At 35.1% G+C, this 21,519-nt stretch overlaps 1 protein-coding gene across 2 annotated transcripts in view; it reads left to right on the top strand.

Moving 5' to 3' along the window:
- Positions 1-7,063, top strand: part of cdh22 (cadherin 22) — a 159,229-nt gene extending 152,166 nt beyond the window's left edge. For both annotated transcript variants that reach the window (XM_008409225.2, XM_008409223.2), the window contains one exon: positions 5,785-7,063. In XM_008409225.2, coding sequence (XP_008407447.1) covers positions 5,785-6,314 — 530 coding nt within the window. In that variant the 3' untranslated portion in view covers positions 6,315-7,063. The remainder of the gene's footprint in view (positions 1-5,784) is intronic.
- Positions 7,064-21,519: the final 14,456 nt, after the last annotated feature.

The following is a 21,519-nucleotide window of genomic DNA, read 5'->3' as shown; positions in this document are numbered from 1 at the left end:
CTGGCTGATATTGAAATATTTCAAAAATTTATGTCCCCCATCACTACTGTAAGTCTTTGCGTTGCACTCTTTACTGACAGCAAGAAGTGACATTAATGTCAGAGTGTTCTGTCTCYGCTTGGTGACTCTACATAGTTTATACAGTGCAGGGAGTGAATGATGGATGATGTGACATGATGTTGCTTTAACTATGACTTACATTGTTCTCTTTTCATTTAAGAGCTTTTCTAATGAATGCTATTAAAAGTGTGTCTCCATTAATGAAACAGTGAACTTGAAAAGCAGAGCATCACTTATTCATCACAGTTATAAAAGCCTCAACAAATCTGTTATCTGCAAATCAGAAGCAACCTTATGGACATAAAAAAAACACCTCTCTCCAATGTGTCATGGCTTTAGTGTTGTGCAAAACATGGCCCTGAAATCAGCACAAGGTGAAAACTAACACTTTTCACCCTAGGAAAGAGCAAGACTTTGTGAAAGAACAGATGATTTTTATGCTGTCGTTGGTAACAAAACATTTACACTATCTCCAAAGATTTCATGTGCAAATCATTGCATGTTCAAAAGTGGTGCAGATTGCACATAATGATGTATTATAACATGAATGTGTGTCATATAATACTGTAAAGGACGTTTCAGAGGTAGAGGAGGGCGGACAGGACTCTTGACATTGGGACATCTTTTTCGTATTTGTTTTATCTTCAGTATTTCTTTGGCTCTGTGATGGTTTTACTGGTSTCTGGTTACATTTAATTTGTTAAATCTAATCGTGGTATTTCTTTTGTTTTGGCCTACCTGCATAAACATTGTCAGCAGTCCGGCTGTATTCATTWGTCCCACACAGTCATCGTTTGTCTGCACAATTTGTGGAATATGCAGCAGACTATGTACACACTATTAGTAGAAGTAGAAGTAGAAGTACCAAACATAATACTTTTTTTTTCTTATCAAAGCATTGAACAACTTGTTTAGCTGACTAAGTTGCAGCTCCTATATTCTGCTAGTAATCTTGCAAGACAGTGAAATCTCTGGGTTTGTCAGGTCAGGATCAATGGACAAGCAGTGTTTTCCCAACTATCCTGCTGTGAATAACAACATTAGCACAAAGCATCTGACAGTAGCCTAATCTTATTATCTCAACAATAGCCTCCAACACTTTTCTAGTTACTTAGTTACTGTACCACATGCATCAAACTGCAAACTGCTTGAGCATGTAGCCCTCATCAAAACCCTCTTAACAGCAATACAGTCTATTTATTTTATGGTCTATTATTGTTTTCACATTGTTTTTCATTTTTTCTTTCTTGCACACATGCATGCATAGCCTCTTGTTGTGCACACAATGACTAATCAACTGGCCAACACTCTCTTTCTCTGGTGGCTGGACCACCTCTATTGCATCAATTGCAGGATGATGAGAAAAATGAAAACAAATTTCTGCCTAATTACCGTACAAACAAACAGTCCCTCCATCAGCTCTTATATAGGCCTGATGTGATGAATCCATTTCATTGCGTCGCAGCATCTGCTTGCATCCATTCCAATTACCTCCCATCTGCTTGTGATGAACTCCCGCGTGAGGGCAACCAGCGCAGCCCAAGGGGAAATTAACTGTCTTGTCAGGAACACTTATCACAACATCTGTACACATGGGTATCAGCTTTGTATGTATAGGAGTCGGCTAAACACAGGTACATAAGCTTCCAGCAGGAGTAAATTCTGTACATGGTGTTTATTGACATTTCCAAAGGTGTGCTAATTGTCAAGGTAAATAGGCTTGCAGAGTTTCACCATCCAGGCATCTGCACACCTAAAAGTGAGTGATACTGCACGGTTTGACAGGWTTTTGCTTTTTTATTAGACTGTCCCATATCACCACAGATTCTTTAACAAAATTTATACATCTGGACCAAAAAAAGAGCTCAGAGTGTGGCATTTTTTTTTCTGTCTTTTACTTCTCACATTAGGGTGGATTCAGAGTAACTGTCTTAGTGCTTGTTTAGTATGCATGGAAGTATGCACCGCAAAATACAAAAAAAAAAGAAAACTGATTTTTTTTTTTTTTAGGCCTCATGGCAATTAATTTGCTCCATTCATTGAAGAGAAGAATAAGACAATGATAACAAATGCTGCTTCCCAAATGATGCCCAGCAAAACAATGTGAGTGGAGAACAACGTTATCAGTCATAGATTCCATATAAAATCAATTGTAGATCATAAAGAACTTCGTAGTCTGGCAAGAGATTTACAGTTGCAAAGGGAAATATTTGTCTTACTTTCAGGACACGTGCAAAAAATTCAGACAGTTACAGATAATAGAAAAAGGACAYAATGCAAATTATCTTAAAGCTTTTTTTGTATTATTTGCCCTTTGTTAAGAGGAGAATTGTTCAATCAGAAATCATTTTAAAAGAAACCATCTGCCCACAGKGTGCTTTTTATGCATACAAAATGTAGTTATCTAGGTCCATGTGTGATTTACATGTACAGACTTCATGAAGGACCAATAATAATACCTAGTGTGGCAATTAAAGAGTGTAGCCATATCTCATTTTATAGCAAACAGATGGCTGTTGTGATGGGCAAACCAACAACCTCCAGTATAAACAGAAAGTCTTATTTTTTATCTCTTGGATTTTGGCACGTTGTTATCTGTTCTTAAAGATTCATGGGGTCTACTTTTAACTAAATCCAAATAACTCTTTGCTTGTGTGTTTTTTTTTTTTTAAAGCAGCTTCCTCCTGTGCCGGTTAACAGGAGGAAAAATGACACATTGCTTTGGTGCTTTTGTGGTGTCACAACCAATAGCTGACTCTTAGCTATAAAACAAGCTGACAGACTAAGATGTATTATTTTCTAAATTATATTTTAGAACTAGAAAACACTCTTCAGTAACAATGAATATTTGTTTGGATCTATGTGAGCTGCCAACGATTATTGAGATATGTCTTMACAAATTACAAATTCATAAACAATATCAAAAAACTGATATGGATTGCAAGTTAATTTACTTTTATTTGTCCTACTTGACCTGAACTCTGACTTGTATAAAATCTAAAATTCTRCAATAGTTTTACAGTAGCTCTCAATTTTGTTTTAGTTTGACAATTATTTGTGAAACCATCTGTAAACCATTYGGATTAGCTGKGATCCATTTGTAAACAGTTTGTGTAATTGACTCATTGCCTATGATAAATATCGTTTTAAATTACAGTGAAACATGCAAAATAATGAAAAAGATATCAGTTACTCAAAATGACAACTGCATCATCATTTAAATTATTTACTTGACAGCATGTCAATGGTGGTAGGTGAAAGAGGTTTAGAGTTTTATTTTTACTACCAAGCTGACTAAAGTCAACTATCTATTAGTGATCATTGTTGTAAATTTAAATGGGCTTTTTCCTTTTTTTATTTACCTTAATGGGTATGTATAMATTTTTCGTGCTCCATTTAACGTACTATGTCGATATGTTTCAATAAAGACAGTGTAGGACCCATTTGAAGCTTATTGTGCTTAGTAATTTCTTAAAAAAGGACTGAATGAAGCATTTGTAAATGCATTTACTTGATAACATAGCTCTTAGTCAGCCAATTTAGAGCACAACACTGTGCTTTTTTTCTTGTTAAGCAGCTTTTTGTCTCTTTTTCTTTTGTATCTTCCTGCTTAATGTTGGTTTTGAAGGAAACATGGCAGATTATTTACATTTGCAACTGTGCTTCCTGGAATGCTTGTCTGGTTTACATGGATTTGTGGGACATCTCTGAGCTTAAACCAGACTTGACATCTAAAGTGGTGGTGTGCTTTTTTTCAAAACCAGTAGATGTGACAGACACTAATAGGTTTGTATATTTTTACYACTGTTTAATATTCTGAAAGTACTAGGCTGCAAAATATTACGGCATATTTCAAACTGTACAATGCAGAGGAGAATAAAAAACACAACCTCCTGATATATCTGACTGTGCTAGTGACACTGATGTTGTCCACCCACAATACTATTTTATAGGATAAAGGTGAGTTTTTTCCAACTTAGAACTAAAAATGAGATAAAAAAAGAAACTAAACTAAACTAATGTATCTTTGTTAATTTGTGTTTATTTTTATTAATTTGTTTGTGTTTGCTTGTAATTGTTTGGCGGTCAAATAAGATGTTGACAGAAGACATTTAAGGTCAGAGAATCAGTCWGTGTTGTTTTGCTGAATGAAAATAAAGATAATCTGAATTTGAAGTCAATTACCAATAAAAAGAAGAWAAGGCAAAACCATAACTGTAGATATTCATAGTGAAAACCACTGCATTCCAAGATAAACACAGATGCCCATGTAATGTTTCCTAAAAACCATCATGTTGAGCCGAACATTTCTGAAATATTCTTTGGCCTGATAAGACCAATAGAATACCAGAAACTGATGAACATGTTGATGGGATTGTGCTGGTCTAGTCTTCCTTCATCTCTTCAGAACCTGGAGRATTTCCTGTGATTTATGGAACCATGTATTCTTTTCTCTGTCCAGACTTTGGTTTTGCACCTTACCTTTGCAGGATTAAAGATCCAAAGCAAAAATCCTGTATTGTGGCTGAATTAAAATAGTTTTTCGAGGTGCACCACATGACTCAGTGGTAGAATAGTTGCATCATRCTCAGAGGCTACGGTCCTCAACACAACTGTCTCAATTCCTGGCCCTGACCCATTTGCTGCATGTCTTCCTCTTCTCACTCTGCTCTTCTTGTTGTGCAATAAATAACCGTTCTTCAAAATGGCTGGGGTCAAAATATCTCAGTTCATTGAAAAATATCACAAGAACTTGATAGAAGTTGTTACCACCAAGATGTTCAAGCAGTACATGGTGTTGGGGCAATTCAATTCTAAATTAGTTATGTAATAATAATTTAAATTATCATCAAAACTACATGTTGTATTTGTCTGTCAGATATTAAATTATGTTTGATAATTATCATGGTTTAACTGACAAAAAGCCAAGAAAAGGAATTTGTGTGGGGACAGATACTTTTTCAAGGCACTGTAATTATAGATGTCTAATCAAAAAACTGTTTTKKCATCAATCAAAATGATCAGAAAATAAAGTTCTTTATCTTCAGTAACAGACATTAAGCCTTAGTTCTCTTTTGAAGCCTTTTTGTGTCCTAATCCATCTTTTTTTAGCTYGAACTTATGTCTCTGACATATTGTCTCTTTTGCTGAATGCTTACATTTCCAAGTTTAAAACCCAAGCATCTCGATTTTATTAGACTTGAATGAGTATTGATGTGGTATCGGGCACCATTAGGGCTTTTTGTAGCAGATTTTTTGTAAGGCTATCAAAGATGTGAAAAATCAATGCTCATGTATTTGAAATGGAAAACTTGATCATACATTACCTTCAGGTAGGATAAATCAAAGTTATAGAGAGAATAGGTACAAACTTTAAATAGTTTCAAAACTATCATCTAAGGAGAAAATTTGACAAACACATTTTGTCATATTTTTTGTAGCACTAGTTGCTGGCATCATTGGAGTTTACTTTTTTGAGAAAATGATGAGGACTTATATTCTAATATTTTAGCTTTTTAAACCAACACTGATTCATATTTTACAGAGCATGTCACTGTCAATATCTTGTACACTGAGCTTTTAAAATGATTCCAGCGTAACCCTGCATCATCTGTTTTTATKCATTTCTACTATTGAAAGTATTTTGAAGATTTTATATCTGTAAATATATSATTTCAAAGCTTTAATAAAGCGCTGTCTTCTTTTGCTTTCTACCATTTTCAGTTCTTGTCTTGCTGATCCTCACCCTTAAACGCCACAGGAAAGGCCACAGGATGGCAGAGGACGAGGAGGACATGAGAGATAACGTCATCAAATACAATGACGAAGGYGGAGGGGAGCAGGACACTCAGGCATATGACATGAGCGCACTGAGGAACCTCTATGACTTCCCAGAGGCCAAAAGCTGTGACTCTGGACCGGACATCCGCTCGTTGCCTCAGTGGATACAGGCAAACAGAGTGGGAGGTGGGGTGGACGGAGCTATGGCAGCAGCAACAGACTTCTCCCTTTTCAAAGGCTACATACGAAAGAAGGTGGAGCAGGCTGACGCTGACCTGTCAGTKCCGCCATATGACTCATTCCAGACATACGCCTTTGAGGGCACCAGTTCGCCTGCGCTTTCACTCAGTTCAATCCACACACTGTCCACCACATCTGAGCTGGATTTCTCCTACCTCAGCGACTGGGGGCCACGCTTTAGGCAACTGGCAGGCTACTACGCTCCAGGAAAGACTGAGGAGGAAGCATCCTAGCACAGTTTCTTATCTACAGAGAGACAGTTAAACACTCCTTTTTCCTCGGTTTTTCTGTCTCCTCACCCTCTGGCACTCTACTAAAATCATCAGAGCTAACCTTGTGTGCTCATTTCAGTCAGAGTGCAACCTCTTCATCTCATTTTGGAAGTTCTCCAATGTAGACTTTGAGCTCTGAGACGACATTGATTTTAAACTTTTGTTTAGATTTTTTTTTAAATATATTTAGGCTTAAAGAATTGGGGCATAAAAAGTGCTATTTAGTCTTTTTTTGTTTGTTTGTTTATTTGTTTGTTTGTTTGTTTGTTTGTAAAGGGATTATTTTCTGCGCCCAACATGCAAGTGTTCAGTTAAAGCTACTATATGACACACAGAGTGACAAGAATCATTATTACTTGGGTAAAACTTAGTAATATGGAAGTGCACTGTTTAAATGACGTATAWAAAAAAAAGAAAAGGAATATTCGTATATTTATTTATTTTTATTTATTTATTTATTCAGATGATGGTAACTCTTAGTGTTGAATACAAATTAATGGAGAATGACTTCACTAAAGGAGAAGAAAGAGSAGCAGTGCCAGATCATTACACAAAACAAAAGTACCGAAGTGATATGCGGGCCATCTAAAAATTACACACTRGAAAAATGTTTTATTTTCTTTGATAGGTTTTGTACAATAACCCGATGAAGAGAAATACAAAACAGAACGCAGTCTGGATCTTTCAGCCTGAAGAAAAAAAAAAAAAAACTTATTTTTTTGTGGTTTATTAAAAGATAAATTTTGAAGGTGAGAAACTGAGGACAATTGTGTGTTAACAGTGTCTTTTTCCTACTTTCTCTGCAGCCATTTGTGGGGCAACAAGGCACAAACTGCTGCAGGGTTTCACAAAAAAATACAAATAAAATAAAAACAAATGACTGTTTTGTGAAGCTGGCTGGTGGTCAACTTTGTGACAAAAACAGCCAGAAGYTATTTCATATTTTTTTGTGTGAGTGTGTAAAATATGTTGATTCCATTTTATAATSAAATTGTTTTATTTTATTTTATTTATTGTTTGGGTTGTTTTCATCGGGCTTGGGGAGGTTGTGGTGACACATGATCAGATCGGATCACATCAACCTTTTATCCCAAGTTATTCCATGTTTACCTTAAATTGCAAATGTATGGAAAAATTCTAAAAAAGAAAAAGACCAATAAATATTTAACTTTTTTGTAAATCAAAATGTGTGCAGTGGTGTATTGAAAATTGCTCATTAAATGAGACGTCAGTGATAAAGTGAATAGAGCCCCCATGTTAACAGTTGTTGAGTGTGAATTGTTTGCTGAAGACATTTCCTGAATTATGAATATTTGCAGAACTTGTTTTTATTTACACCAGGGATAGATAAAAAGAGTAGTTTTAGGTTGAAACAAACACTCCATATGAGAGGATCCGGCCAAACAAAGAATTTCTACTTAGCGCATCTCCCTCATGACTGTCTTCTGCCAAACCACTGTAATTGTCAAAGTCACCAGAGAATGCCAAAGCATACAAAGTTAATTTCTTCTGATTTTAAAATGCCCTGCAAGACAGTAAATGGGATTCACGTTCACCTGACAATACTCTTCTTCAAGTAAACTGTTTTGTCRAAAAATTGTTTGATGGAGAAAATAATTTCAGCSTAACAGCAGAACATTTATGCTTTGATTTTGGCATCTAAGACAAAACATCTTCATTTTATGTTGTTGCAGTTGGATTGTTATCATTCTTGCTTTATTATTCTAACATAATAGCAATTCATAAAACAATGCACTTTCTAAAACCAATTACAGTGGTTTACCATTTTAAGGCAGTACATTTTAGCAACCATTTTACTACAGCAAAGGTATTTGTACTACTGAGTTGTTTCCCCATTTATGTGAAATTATAATTAGAAACTTGATGTATGTGTGATTKTATTTGTATTTATTGAGACAGAAAGCACAAGAAGTTGCATAGTTTGAAGTAAAATTAATACAATTCATATTTGTTTTAATCACACATCAATAGTCACATTGGATTAACCGTGAGATTAGTTTAAATTCTGCCATTCATTCTGAATTGGCTTTAGGCCTGGATTTTGTCTTTCTAACACCTGAATATAAAATGTTGCTGTGAATATACCGTGTCATTATAACTTTGATCATATATTTAATAATATTCCCATTGAAAGGCTACAGCAATATATCCTTTGCAACCTCTAACAAGTTTTCTTTCTGAATGACCCCATTAATCCCTCCTGCAGTCCTAAGAAACGGGGTCCATTGAATCCTGCAAGCTTTTTACCCTGTGCACAGTCACAGTGGGTGGCACTGACCCCACGTTTGCTTTTTCAATGCCGTTTTTGTTTTGTGTGTGTGGTTTTGGGAACTGACACTTTGACTGGGGTCCTCGTCAAACCATCAGTTTGAAGCACTTAGAAATCAAAATTATTCTATTTACATTAGAAAGGTCTAAGTAGATGCAGATGTCATGTTGTCCGATCATGACATCTGCTGTGCTCCCTCTGATCATCACACTAAGACTGCAGGAGGGTTAAAGCTCCATCCATCTCCCCTCCCATCAACTGTTATCATTTTCTTTGTGCTAGCTGAAGAAAAGTAAGCCTACAACATGATGGTGCCAGGAGAATGTTATGCAATTCAGGGCAAAAAATTACTGATTTGCCACAAAATTGCATTTTGCATGTTGAACATCCAATTTTGTCACATCTGACAAAAGTTTGAATATTTGTGCCATATTTTTTATATCTATTTGAGGTATTTAAAGTTGATGTGAACAATGTTGAAATAATTTTAACAATATTAACTTGCTTTAAAGTGCTCAGCAATTTTACATCTGACATATTTGCTGGCTTCTTCTTTCTGTTTGTTCACTGATGTTCAGTGACATGAGGGCTTCACAGAACAGTTGAATTTATACAAAATTTAAAACAGACACWTGTAGCCTCTGTTTACAAATTAGAAGACTTCCAAAGGCATTTGCAATGGATTTTATTTAGGGGTATCAGAATAATTGGAAATACAATTATTTATAAAACAGCTGGAATCATGCATAATCATCTTTTATTTTCACAGCCATACATGACATTTAATCTGTTATGTAAAATCCTAATAAAATACTTAAATTAATTTGATGAAATGTGAAACAGTTCAAAAGAGATAGCGTCTTTTGCAAGCTATGCGACTGATTTAATTAGATGTGACAAATCTAACCCGCAAATGAATGATTTGTTGGGCTAGATGTAARTGTACTTTTAACTATATTTGATTTTGAGTTTTGGAAAAAAAACAGAAAAAAAAACATCCACATTTCTAAGAAAAGAAAAAAACAGCTGGAAAACATTTCAGTGAATTGTTTTGACTTGGAACTCAGAAGCTAAAAATTATAGGTGGACAAACAAATATACAATATGAAAGCAATTTATATTGACTTTACACTTTGGATCACCCCCTTTGCATTTCTTCAACAAAGTGCTTCAGACTGTATTTTGTTGTACTGCAGAAGTGCCCTGATGATATGTGTGTCTTTTGGAAGAAAGCGTTTGGCAGGCATTTATTCACTGCTATCCTGTCCCTTCAGCGTTTTCTGACTGACAAAGGCTMCAGGCTTGTGGCCATAGACTTTGTAGATCATCTTGAGCTTCAAAGTCAGCAGGACTGGATATAAATACAAGAAGCATAAGAGTGCCATCCTGCTGAGTCAACCTCATGCCATGGGTCTAATTYTATAAAATGTCAGTTTTCTTCAAAAGAAGAAGGTTCCCAGCTGTGCTCATTTTCTTCAGTTGTAAAAGAGCATCACCTTTATCACTGTCAAGGAACATGTCACTCTTTAGTGATGACCTACACATGTGAACATGAAGTGTGTTGCCATCAGTCAGAACATCCTCCCCCAAATTCCAAGGGCAATAAGAAGATGGCCATTAGTTATGCAGATAGAGCTTTGGTGATTGACAGTTCTCGAGGGGATGGTGGAGAGCACATTAAATCTTCGCTTCTCTTCTCTTTGTACTTGACTTGGTAATGACAATTGATTAAACATTGGTGGTGGGAGGGGGACGTAAATGTGAACTGCAGGAAATATCAATCATATGTTGCCTAATAGCTGCATAACATTAGTTATTTAGTTTCAAGGCRGGATAAGAAAAAATACTGACTTTTAGCAGGTCAAAAAAAAAAGAACTTTTGATTAAGAGAGGMCGCTTAAACAAACCTGGCCTACATCACAAAACAAATGCTGTTCACTGAAAAACCCAAATGTTAAAATGAGATGGCTGTTATACTGAAATGGCCATTGAGTCTTTATAAAAACTGCACTCTGACAGGCATTTTCAGTGTGTCCTTTAATCATTAAATTATTGTTTTTATTGCGCTGACAAATATTTTACTGAAAGCTGGGTGAAAGTAGTTTATTTCTTTGTTGTTATTTTACTAATTTAACAAATGTTTGCTGAAATGTTCCATTTATTTTAGGAACATAAAAGAAAAGCATAAAAATCARCATAAGCWTGTTTTAGGTTACARTTACAACAAAAAGTTTAAAACGACAACAGGTCCATAAGATAAAACACAATGAAGAGAGAATAAAAGCATCAAATTGTAACATGCATCTAAATTGTAAATCACTTCCCCAGTGAAAGGAGACAGGGAAGCTTTGCAAGAGCCTGAGGCAGCTACCTTACAGACATGGTCCTGGTTTGCATTACAAATGCTTGGGAAGTTCAAGAGATTGTGTTTTAAATTTTACACTTCTAGCCTTCCATGATCTTTTTATGTACCTATTATGTGGAACCTGCTGATTCTTTGACTGAGAAGTACGAAATAATCAAGCTGACTGATGATTAACCTCCTTAGGAAAGCCTTTAAAAAACAAAAGAGAGGACTTTTGTTGCACAKACCTACCAGTCCCTCTTAACTCCCCTCCAAAAAACAAAGAAAAATTCATTACATTCTGGAGTAAATCTGCTAGTGGCTTTGAGCAGAAAACTTCTGCTAGCATTCAAAGAAACCCTGTATGCATGAACACAAATTATGAATTAGTGCTCAGAAAAACAGAAAGTAATTTAGCACTTCTGCAGTAAAGCATCACTGGCACCAACACATGCAGGCTTCTAAGAAATTAATATATTGTTATTGATTTTGGTTTTGCTGTGTCTTTTGTGCATCTTGTGTAGATTGTTTTAGCTCCATAGGTGTTAAAAGCAAAAGGTTCAGTTAATCCTTCTGTTTCTTGAAGGTTTAGCCTGCCAGGAAAAGACACACTGGAGGATCAGAGGTTTTGCACTAACACAGTAAAGGATAAATCGTTTTCTTTACAGTCAGGGAACGAACCAGGTGTGCTTTTATAGGTGGTAAAATCTAAATTAAAGTTTGCAATTTATTAATTATTTATTGATTCACACATAGCATATGCTAACCATGTATTGATCCATACCCCAATTGATACAGCACAATTCACAATTATTAGCAACCCTGGCAAAGATAYGTTTAATCTTATTAGTAAGTTTTTACCATGGAGATTTTGCAACTTCCTAGTAGTTTTCTGTAACATTTAATGCTGAAATTCTACTGATTTGCAATCCTGCTCACTATCCATCCATCCAGCTTTGTTTGACACAGTTCTTGTAGTTTCCGGACTTTTGAACATCAATACATGTCTTATATAAAAGAAAATAGATTTTAGAATTKATCTTTCTTCTACTTTAATAAATGTATTCAAATTAATGCCTGGCTGTGTGGTAAATCAGGCGCACTATAGATGGAAAGCTGTAGTTTTCAACACAGCTGTTCAAGGTCTSATTCTTGACCTCTAGCCATTTACAACAGGCCTTCAGCCTAAGACTATTCTTCTGAAGCTCTAAAAGAATGGATTCCACYACAATCTAAAACCAGATGGTTGATTTCTTCCAAATTGCTAAGTTKGAGRCAATAAAAGATTCATTTARTTTAAAGACTTTTTTYTTACATATACACCATGATAATTGTGGAAACTACAGTATGTAATCCAACACAGATTTCTCCTTTATAAACTGAGCATGGTTAAAAACAACTTGAAGACTTCAACCATGCAACATCACTTGATGCTGCCACATGTGTACTGCTGATCCTACAAGGAATCGATTGTTTTATGCCAGCCTCTTTATACTATTATTTGTTTTTGTGGTTTGATGTTTCTCACTTTTAGTCCCTGTAGACATCACAACTCCCCCACATAAAATTTTGCTATCRCAGTAGCTACTTGAACTTAAACGCTTGTCAAAACGAGACTTATCTCTCTTTGTTCTAAGTTTTCCATGTCCTTGTCCTTCTGGAAAGTTTGATACTTTGTGCGACAATGTTTTTCTTCATTCTGACAGGTTTTTCTATCYGTTTTTCTAAGGTGTGTGTGACAAAGTGTAAAAAGTTTGATAATGGATTGGGGTGAAATACAGATCTTTAAATATTCCCATTTAAGAAGCTGTGGTAAAAGCAGTTTAGTTTCTTGGTGTTAATGGGTARCTAGCAATTACACACAGATAACTTAAAGTGGTTTTGTAATAATATGTTTCTTTTTTAATTATGACCTTCTTTTGTATTTAGGAGTGGAAAAGTGGATAAGTAGTCATCTATCCATCCATTTTCCAACACCCTTGTCCCTCAGTGGGGTCAGGAGGGTTGCTGGTGCCCATCTCCAGCTAACGTTCCGGGCGAGAGGCGGGGTTCWCCCTGGACAGGTTGCCAGTCTGTCGCAGGGCAGATAAGTAGTCATCTACATTTAAATAAACACACAAACGCAAAAACTGAAAACAAAATAATTGTTTAGTACTCTTGGACGCAATGAGAAGGGGTAAGATTAGTTGGATAACTGTTGCCTAAGACAGTTCAGTTTATTGAGAAAACAAAGTGCAAAATAAGGAAATACTCTGATAAAAAGCAAATAACATGCAAACAAAGTGACCAATAGATAAGATTAGATTAGATCCACGGATGGACGGACGGACGGTCGATCGGTCGGTCGGTCCCCGGCCCTGAGAGGAACAAAAACCAGAAACATTAGACAGTAAATCACCATCACAAAGGTTTTAACTAGATTTCAAAAGTTCAAGTTCCTTAATAGCTTCTAATCATTTTATGTTTTAATGCATTTTATACTTTTTCATGATATTACTTAGTTTGAGGTCTTCTGCCAAACTATTCAAAAGCTTAAAGCCAGCAACAGAGAGACACATACTTTTTAATARCATTTATATATGGTTGTTTTAAGTTAAATATCCCTGTAATCTCACATCTCCCATTCCGTTCCTTAAACAATTTCTGAATATTCTTTAGTAGCATATCATTTTTTTTTTTGTTTCGTGTGTGCAGTCTTAAAATTTTACTAACTCAGCAAATTTTAATACTCTAATATGTGGCTGTGTGTTGGTGGAAAGTACAGTTAAGGGATTTGCCTGAAACACAAAGCTCTGAGTAAACCTTYTTGATGGCTCTTTAGTGTTGTTGTCTCCAGATGTGTTGGCACTAATAGCCTCCTCTAAGCATTTTAAAATTTAAACCTACATTTTACCTGAATAAATTATGATTTATAAATATTTTATACACTTAAGGGTTTGGCAATGGAACTCTTTGTCATGATGTAAGAGGATGATGGCTGGAGAGAGGATCCAACCACAGGACACACAAGGAATGAGACGAAGGAAACAAAACAAAAGCCTTGAATGCACTTACTGAGATGTGTCATGTTAAGTAGAACAACAGTTTAAATAGCTTTAAAACTTTAAGACATCTAAAACATTGATAAATCCAAACTTTAATTAATCCAATTCCCTTTATGTAAATAGGTCTTACACCATTATATGAACTATGTTTCTATGGTGTGTATTTTTACTTATCAAATTAAGAGTTACCTATACACTTTATAATCTTGGATGAAACAGGATTTTGTGTTTGTAACRTTTTCTGAAATTGGTTAAAAATGGCTGTTATAGGTAAAGAAATAATTAGGAAATCCTTTCAGTTGTGCYAAGTTSTWWCATGAACCAATGAAAAAAACATTTGTCTAGGATACGTTTGTTAGGCAGGTGATTCTTGAAAATTATTTTACAAGGAATGAAGCATCTTTCTTTTTCTTTTTTTTTCTAATTAAAAAAAATAAGTATAAGGAAAATGTATTTCTCAAAGCAAAGTTTAAARCACAGCTCCTTTAGTTACTTTGGATACACTAATAGAGGGATCATTTGTGTCTCATTTCCTCTTTCTTTTTTGGGATTTATATTAACATTTGGTAGATACCAACATTTCATAAATATCAGAACACAAAGGTACTGGAAATAAAATAATTCCACCACCTCAGAATGGCACCCTGTCCTGATACATAAAACACAGAATAATTAGATGAGTTTCTTTGTTAGAGATTGCTGAGCATTACCATCACAACAGAAATGTAATTAGTAATAACACCTAGAAAGTTAAGACAGTCACAAGGGTTAGCAACATACAAATTCCTTTCAAAAGAAAAAAATAAAGTGATTAGACAATTTGTGGTTTTGTGAGGCATGTGCAGCTTTGAATGAGCCTTTACAGCTTTGTCAAATGAAATAATATGAACCGCCTATCTGGGTATTTTTGTACGTGCTGGAATTATGGGTTTATTGAAGCTGTATAATTGCATTTTATTGTTTCTTTCTTTCAACTCTCCCTTTCTCATGTGGCTCCCACCCCATTCGCCYTMGGAGGAAAGTCCTTTTTTTTATTTCTATTTTATTTCTGCACGGCAAATTTGATCGTCTTTCATTATGCAAATCAATTTAATTCCAACAAAACCTAGAGAGAGCGGGTGGGGGAGACTTGAAGATGAATTAGCAGAGATCAAATGGAAAGACAAAAAAAATGCATTTAGAATCAAGCTTTGGATTTGCCTTGATCTAATTTTAACAGATGAAACCTTACTTTCTGTTTTTTTTTTTTTTTTTTTTCCAGTTGGGCCTTTTTATGTATTAAGAATTCCAAGTTGATTGAGGTTGGCACCTGTTTGCCCTTAAAGAATTGCACTCCTTTTCTAATGGCGGAGGGTGAGAGATAGATTGCACTTTGGGACAAACTGTGTCAGTGATTATCTTCTGTGTCCTGTACAGTAAGTCAACATTATAAATCTCAGCAAGGATGGTAGAGCACTATCAGCCRACTCTAAAAGCCAATTACTCTCTCAATGACCTGACTCATGTAATATTTACAACCATATAGTGGATCCTACTTATTTCAAATCTGTGAAACTATRTTGCTGAAGAAATTAAATCATTACTTTAACTTTCCTGTAGTGGCACATTTTGCAGGAGCTCCTCTGAGGCAAGCCATTCAAAGATGAAACATTTCAAATTAGTTTTTTAGTTTAATTTGTTTCATTCATTTTATCTGTTCAGTTTTATCTCATATTTATATTTCTGGAATTAGCTTTGATGTTTTTTTAATGAAAATCATCCAAACACAGAGTTTGACATGTTTACCAAAAGCTGTTGTTGGATTAACTGCTGTTTTTCAACCTTTGCTAACATAATTACTACAACCAAAGAGTTTACCATCTCTTTGGTGAAAGCCTAGACTGTCTTCCAACAAGGTTGCATCTCCTCTCCTCATGGACGCATTACTCAGTAAATATGGGCCTGCTTTGAAGAATAAATGTGTGTTTGCAAGTAGGTGTGTGTGTTTAAGTGTGTCTACATGGGACCAACCAGATGCTGGGGTGTGTATAAGCTGTCTCAGCTGGCCTAGTATATGTCTACTCCAAGCAAACTGATGCTCCACACACACATACCTATACACACTCATGACACACACGCACTCATACAATGAATGCCATTGGCAAGGTTATTGCTCATTCTCATGAGTCCTTACAATCCCTTCTGTTCTCCACTTTTTGATCTGTACTCGTTTTGTGTGAAAAATAATGAGGACCACATTGCAAATACTTCAAACAAGTCCAACGTCATTGCCATGAATGTGGGAGGATGTGTTTTCAATCTGAATTAAACAAACAGTGTAAGTGTTTTGTCACATGAGGCATTAGTCATTTGTAATCCATTCATTCAGGTGTGCTTGCAAAAGGATGTAGTGCTGGAAAATTGCAATAAATTCACTCTTGTACGTCATGGTACAAAAAGAAACAACAATTCACCMCAACAAAAAGCAAAAAAAARMAAAAAAAATWGTTGTGTTCTCACCTGACCGTGTGTTTGACGAGCAGAAATGTTAATTGACGGGAAGTACATTGGAAGCATTCTGTGCATGAAAGGTGAGCCGGTCTATCGGCAGCAGATCCCGTCCAGGTATGCACTAGATGGCCTTTCTTAACAGGTAGACTAAGGTTTTCATGMTGATTGCTGCMACATTTGTTTTCAACATTGTTAATGATTGCCAAGCAACATTCTTGTGGTTTTGCCCTAATTAAACTTAATTAAATGCATTGCCTTACACCACTTTTAACACCTATTCAATCAGGTGTTAAAACATTTATTTTTAATACAATAGGTATACTGTATAATAGGTTATAACAATAACAATATMATAGGTTATGCCTATATAGCCATACACCAACTCCATGTTTTTCTTTTTTTTGTTTATCTGCAGGATGGGGGAAGGTGTCAGAGGGCTGGCCTTGGTTTGTCATTAAGTCTTCTGGAAATTGGCCAGTAACTTAAATGTTTTCATATTTTTAAAAATGTCCTCACACGTTTAATGCAAGACTGTTTTTTCTTTATTCTTTCTTTCTTATTTTTTATTTTATTTTTATTTATTTATTTATTCTTTTTTTACAATTGACGAAGTGTAAAAAAAACAATATGCTTCAATATAATTGCTGCTGCCTTTCCTACCTGCAAGTGGGTTGACTCACTCATAAATGCACCCAAGCACCACACTACCAAAACTTCTGTTTTTATGGACATGCTCATGTCTTTATGCAGCTAGTTGTCTTTTTAAGTTCTAAGGTTGGACTCAATATTTCTACACTTTCTAATTTAMATTTACTTTTTTCCAGTAAAAAAAGGAGACGTAATGATGACCTGTAGATAATCATATATTTTATGTAACTTGGTATGTAAAACTTTCACACTAAAAGTGGTGTAAATGTCAAAGTTTCACAATAAAGGCTTAAATTTTAACATAAAAACKTAACTTTTTTTAACATCACTTCCCTTTCATCTGAACACATATTAAGATAATGTACATGCCAGCACATGGCACGTACATGTACTGTCATGTGCATGACAGTGTTATCAATTCACTGCAACAGTGTTGTCAATTCACAATGCTGATTTGGTGAAAAGCATTTATAAGAAAACTGGAAGTCAAACAGCCAAAAACATTCTTCAAACAATGGTCATTTGCACAAGTGAGTTTATATAAAATGTCAAGTGGTTTGTTGCTGAGACATATTTGTACATGAACTGTGTTTATGGTATTAGTAGCCTCAGCCTCAGCCAAGAACAAATGCTGCCAACTCCTGATGCTTGGCTTCTGCTTAACAAGCCTCTTTGCTCAGGGCTTTTAAACAAGCCGATGTGGAGCTCCCGAACACAGGTGAGCCCTTTTGTGGAGCACATATGCACTGTAAAACCTATTTTATTGAAGTGTTATTCCCTTTGACTTATGGTTTGACAAAAGGTGCTTTGAGGTAATATGTTGTTAGAGGGCAGTTGAATATGTGGCCTGCAAGAAAGAGTCTTAAGGATATCAGATGACATGTACATAAGAAGAATATTTAACATTTTTACGCAAATCACAATCATGACTTGATGTGATTTATTATATCAAGTAATGAGTATATTTATTAAAATACATATTTTAGTAAAACCTTYATGTCTACAAAACCCTTCACAATTAGTTAATTTTACATTAAAATTGTGCCATTGTGCAAAACTGACAGGTGGATTATCATGTTATGCCAGAAAAATGAAGCAAACTCTGGTTCCACTTTCAGCKCTCAGAGCTGTTTGTGTCTGACTAAGAAGAAGACCTAAGTGCAAAATTTTAGCTTTAACTCTCCACTGTTACACAGGAGTGATAACCTCTAATTATTATGCAACATATATTCCACTTACAATTTGAATAAACTTTAAATCAAATAGGATTCTGATTGTAGGAACAATGACACATAGATATTATGATATGACAAAAACATTTTCTTAGGTCGATGTYTAGATACAATCTGAAGGCTGTCATGTACTGTTCAATTCACTATTACTTTTCTTGGTTGGTTTTCCATCATTCTGACAGGACAAAGCAGCACAAATCTAAAGCTGCTGCACAGATTACAGAATATYAAAACTTTCCGTTAAGGATTCAGTCAAAATTTTACATAAACTTTACTTATATGTCATTTGACAAGACTAACAATTTATACACCGTCATGAATAAAATAATGTCCAATATTCAATTTATGAGAATTGCATAAAAGGACGTAAGTGCATCTGCAAATCGATAGGTCTTTGGGCGATACATGTTCCGCTTTTAGCACTCTCAGAGAGCAAACTACTAGAAATATATGTTCCCTTATTTTTGAGCCTAGTCTGTGTCAGATGAGGCTATTGTGTTTCATWCTCATTATGGTAAATAAAACTTAAAGTAAATTGAAAATCAAACCTTCTACCTACAATGAACATTGTCCCTACTGCTTCCATATCCAACATGTATTATTTAACTTTTGAAAGCAAAGAAGCTACATTTACAATTGTTTGTGATTACACTTGGTTTTATTTTGCTGGTTGTAGTTGAGTTTTAGAAATAGTAGTGGTTAATGTGTCATAGTCTTGTTGTTGCTTCTAGTTGTCTTCACGTTGTAAATCTAATTATGCAGTGTACACACAACAAGCATTTGCAGTTTTTGCCCTTTGCCTAGTAAGCTGGTAGTGTGAGAAAGTGCATGTGGGCTGCACAATTAATTACCAGGGTTTGTACATCATTAATTTATATTAAAGCCACTGGGGAGTGTGAATGTAGTGCTTTTCTTCATGCTCCAGTAACAGAGATAAACAGACCATTAACTATTTTCATGTCCAGAAAGAAAAAGGTTTTCTTCTAAAAGTTAGAAGTAAATTGATCAAATCCAAGCAATTTTATTTAAACAATATTTTCTAAGTAACTTTGACAGCTAATAAAGTTAGGAAACTTTTGCAACTGGCCTCAGCTAACCAGTAATAAGACTGAGGTAAATAAGTGATATTTTTACTTGCCTAAACTGCATGTTGATCTCAATATACTCCATAATCTTTACTTCCATATAACAGAAACAATTCCCCTAATGTATGCATGRTTATTGATATGTCTTCTGTTTTTTTTTCTTCTTCTGTTAGTAACAGCTAATTAAATCTATGATTTTCAACGTAAAGCACTTTGAGCCCCACAAATACTACAAGTAATTATGTTCTTTGAAGGCGACTGACCACTTAAAGAGTAGCAATGTATCATTAGTTTACTGCTGTTCTTGAGGTGTTGGAGAAGCTGTTTCTTTATAATGCAAATGGATTTTTTATGGCRTACTGATGGATCATCTGCTGCAGAGCAGGAATTCATTGCAGTATGACATCCATCCAAGGTATAACCAAGATTAAATTCTTTGAATTATTGCATTACAACCCCCTGCATGTGAAATGGTGCCAACTCCATCTTTTACCACAACGGCACCCGAGACACTTAGCTGCAACATTTTCTAACCCTACTGCTGTATTTATATTCGCAGTAATTGCTATGATAAGTGCAAATAAGTGCAATTAGCAAAGCATGGAAATGCACCTCACCTCTACCCTCTTTCTTGTTGCTATTCTTTCACTTTGTCAGTATTTTTCTAAATGATACTTTAATTTAGCTCGACCAGTCTGTTGTAGATTAGATTCAAGGGAACTCTGCGACAGCAAAAATAAACAATGGTCATTAGAGCGTCAWTACCTAACAGAGTACAGAGAGTCAGCTTCCWTGTTCCTCGCAATGCAGAGCCTACACGGTCCCTGGTCATTTAGGTTTTTTCTCACTAAGATTTATAGATGAGTAAAAATAGGGTTATGAATTTGATGTATCACAACAAAGCTCTGGCTGAGATATTTTTGCCCAGTGCCCATGGTCCTCTCTGGAGAGCTTAATCTGGCATCTGGCCACCAGCCACTCCTTCTCTCCCCCTCCTTCTTTTGTCCCACTGCGATTCTATGGTTCTGGAGAACTGAGCTAATTTCACTAAACTTCTGAAAAACTGCATGTTGCACAGGGAAATGGTTCTCCAAAAAGGCTGCAAGAGAGGAAGTTTAGAGATGAGATGTTTACCTGTGCCACAATATTTTATGATCCTCTGATAATGTTCTCTTTTGTATCGAGTAAGATTTCATTTGATTTTCTTGTCTTTTTTTTTAAATTGTGAACTTTGAAAAAAAAATTCTTAGATTATTTTTAATTTTAACCTGATGAAAAAAAAAATGCGGTTATTATATCTCGTGGAGAAAAAAAACATAAAAAAAAATGTAAAAACGTTCCCATTTTTGCTTCCTGAGCCATCATTTGCTCTCTGCTCTGAAATATTTTAGTGAAATCTACTTGATGTGCAACATCTTTTCCACAAAATATAWGCATTTTTTTCAGTAGCATATACTTGAATAGTCCAATCAAAATTAAATGGGGTGAGGGCAAACAGAAAATAGGACAGAATATAAATGCATATAATCAGAATATACACACTACAAAATACACTCAACAGATTAGTTAACTTCATGTTAAAATGTTCATTTCCAGTATTATATTAATTTCCACTATTTTCAGTTAACTTTTCCCTTGTTGAATTGCAAAGGATTCCTAAAACACTTCATAAGGAACAATTCATCATAAGGAATTAAAAAGATTGAAAATCATTATCTTTTACGGTTTTTAAGGTTTACTTGTTCCTTATATAATAAGGAACTTAAGTAAATCCACAAGTATATTGTCTTCTATACTCTTTGACACTTTTATGCATCTTGGCTTTTCCTTCCAAACAAGATATAAGTACTATAAGAGCTTTTTTCTCTTTTACTTGGTAAAATTGGAAAGTGACAYTCAGTAAGGTTCATTTTCTCTCAGCATCTTCTAATTTAGCACCACATAGGCGCTCTGTTGTATGTCTCTCTTTCTTGTAAATAAACACACACACGCACACACACACATTTTTATTTWWTTTTTTTACATCAATGATT

Source organism: Poecilia reticulata, linkage group LG5 (assembly GCF_000633615.1).
Source record: "Poecilia reticulata strain Guanapo linkage group LG5, Guppy_female_1.0+MT, whole genome shotgun sequence".
Lineage (NCBI taxonomy): Eukaryota > Metazoa > Chordata > Actinopteri > Cyprinodontiformes > Poeciliidae > Poecilia > Poecilia reticulata.
Note: the sequence above shows the minus strand (reverse complement) of the source record. Positions and strands in the feature narration are given on the sequence as shown.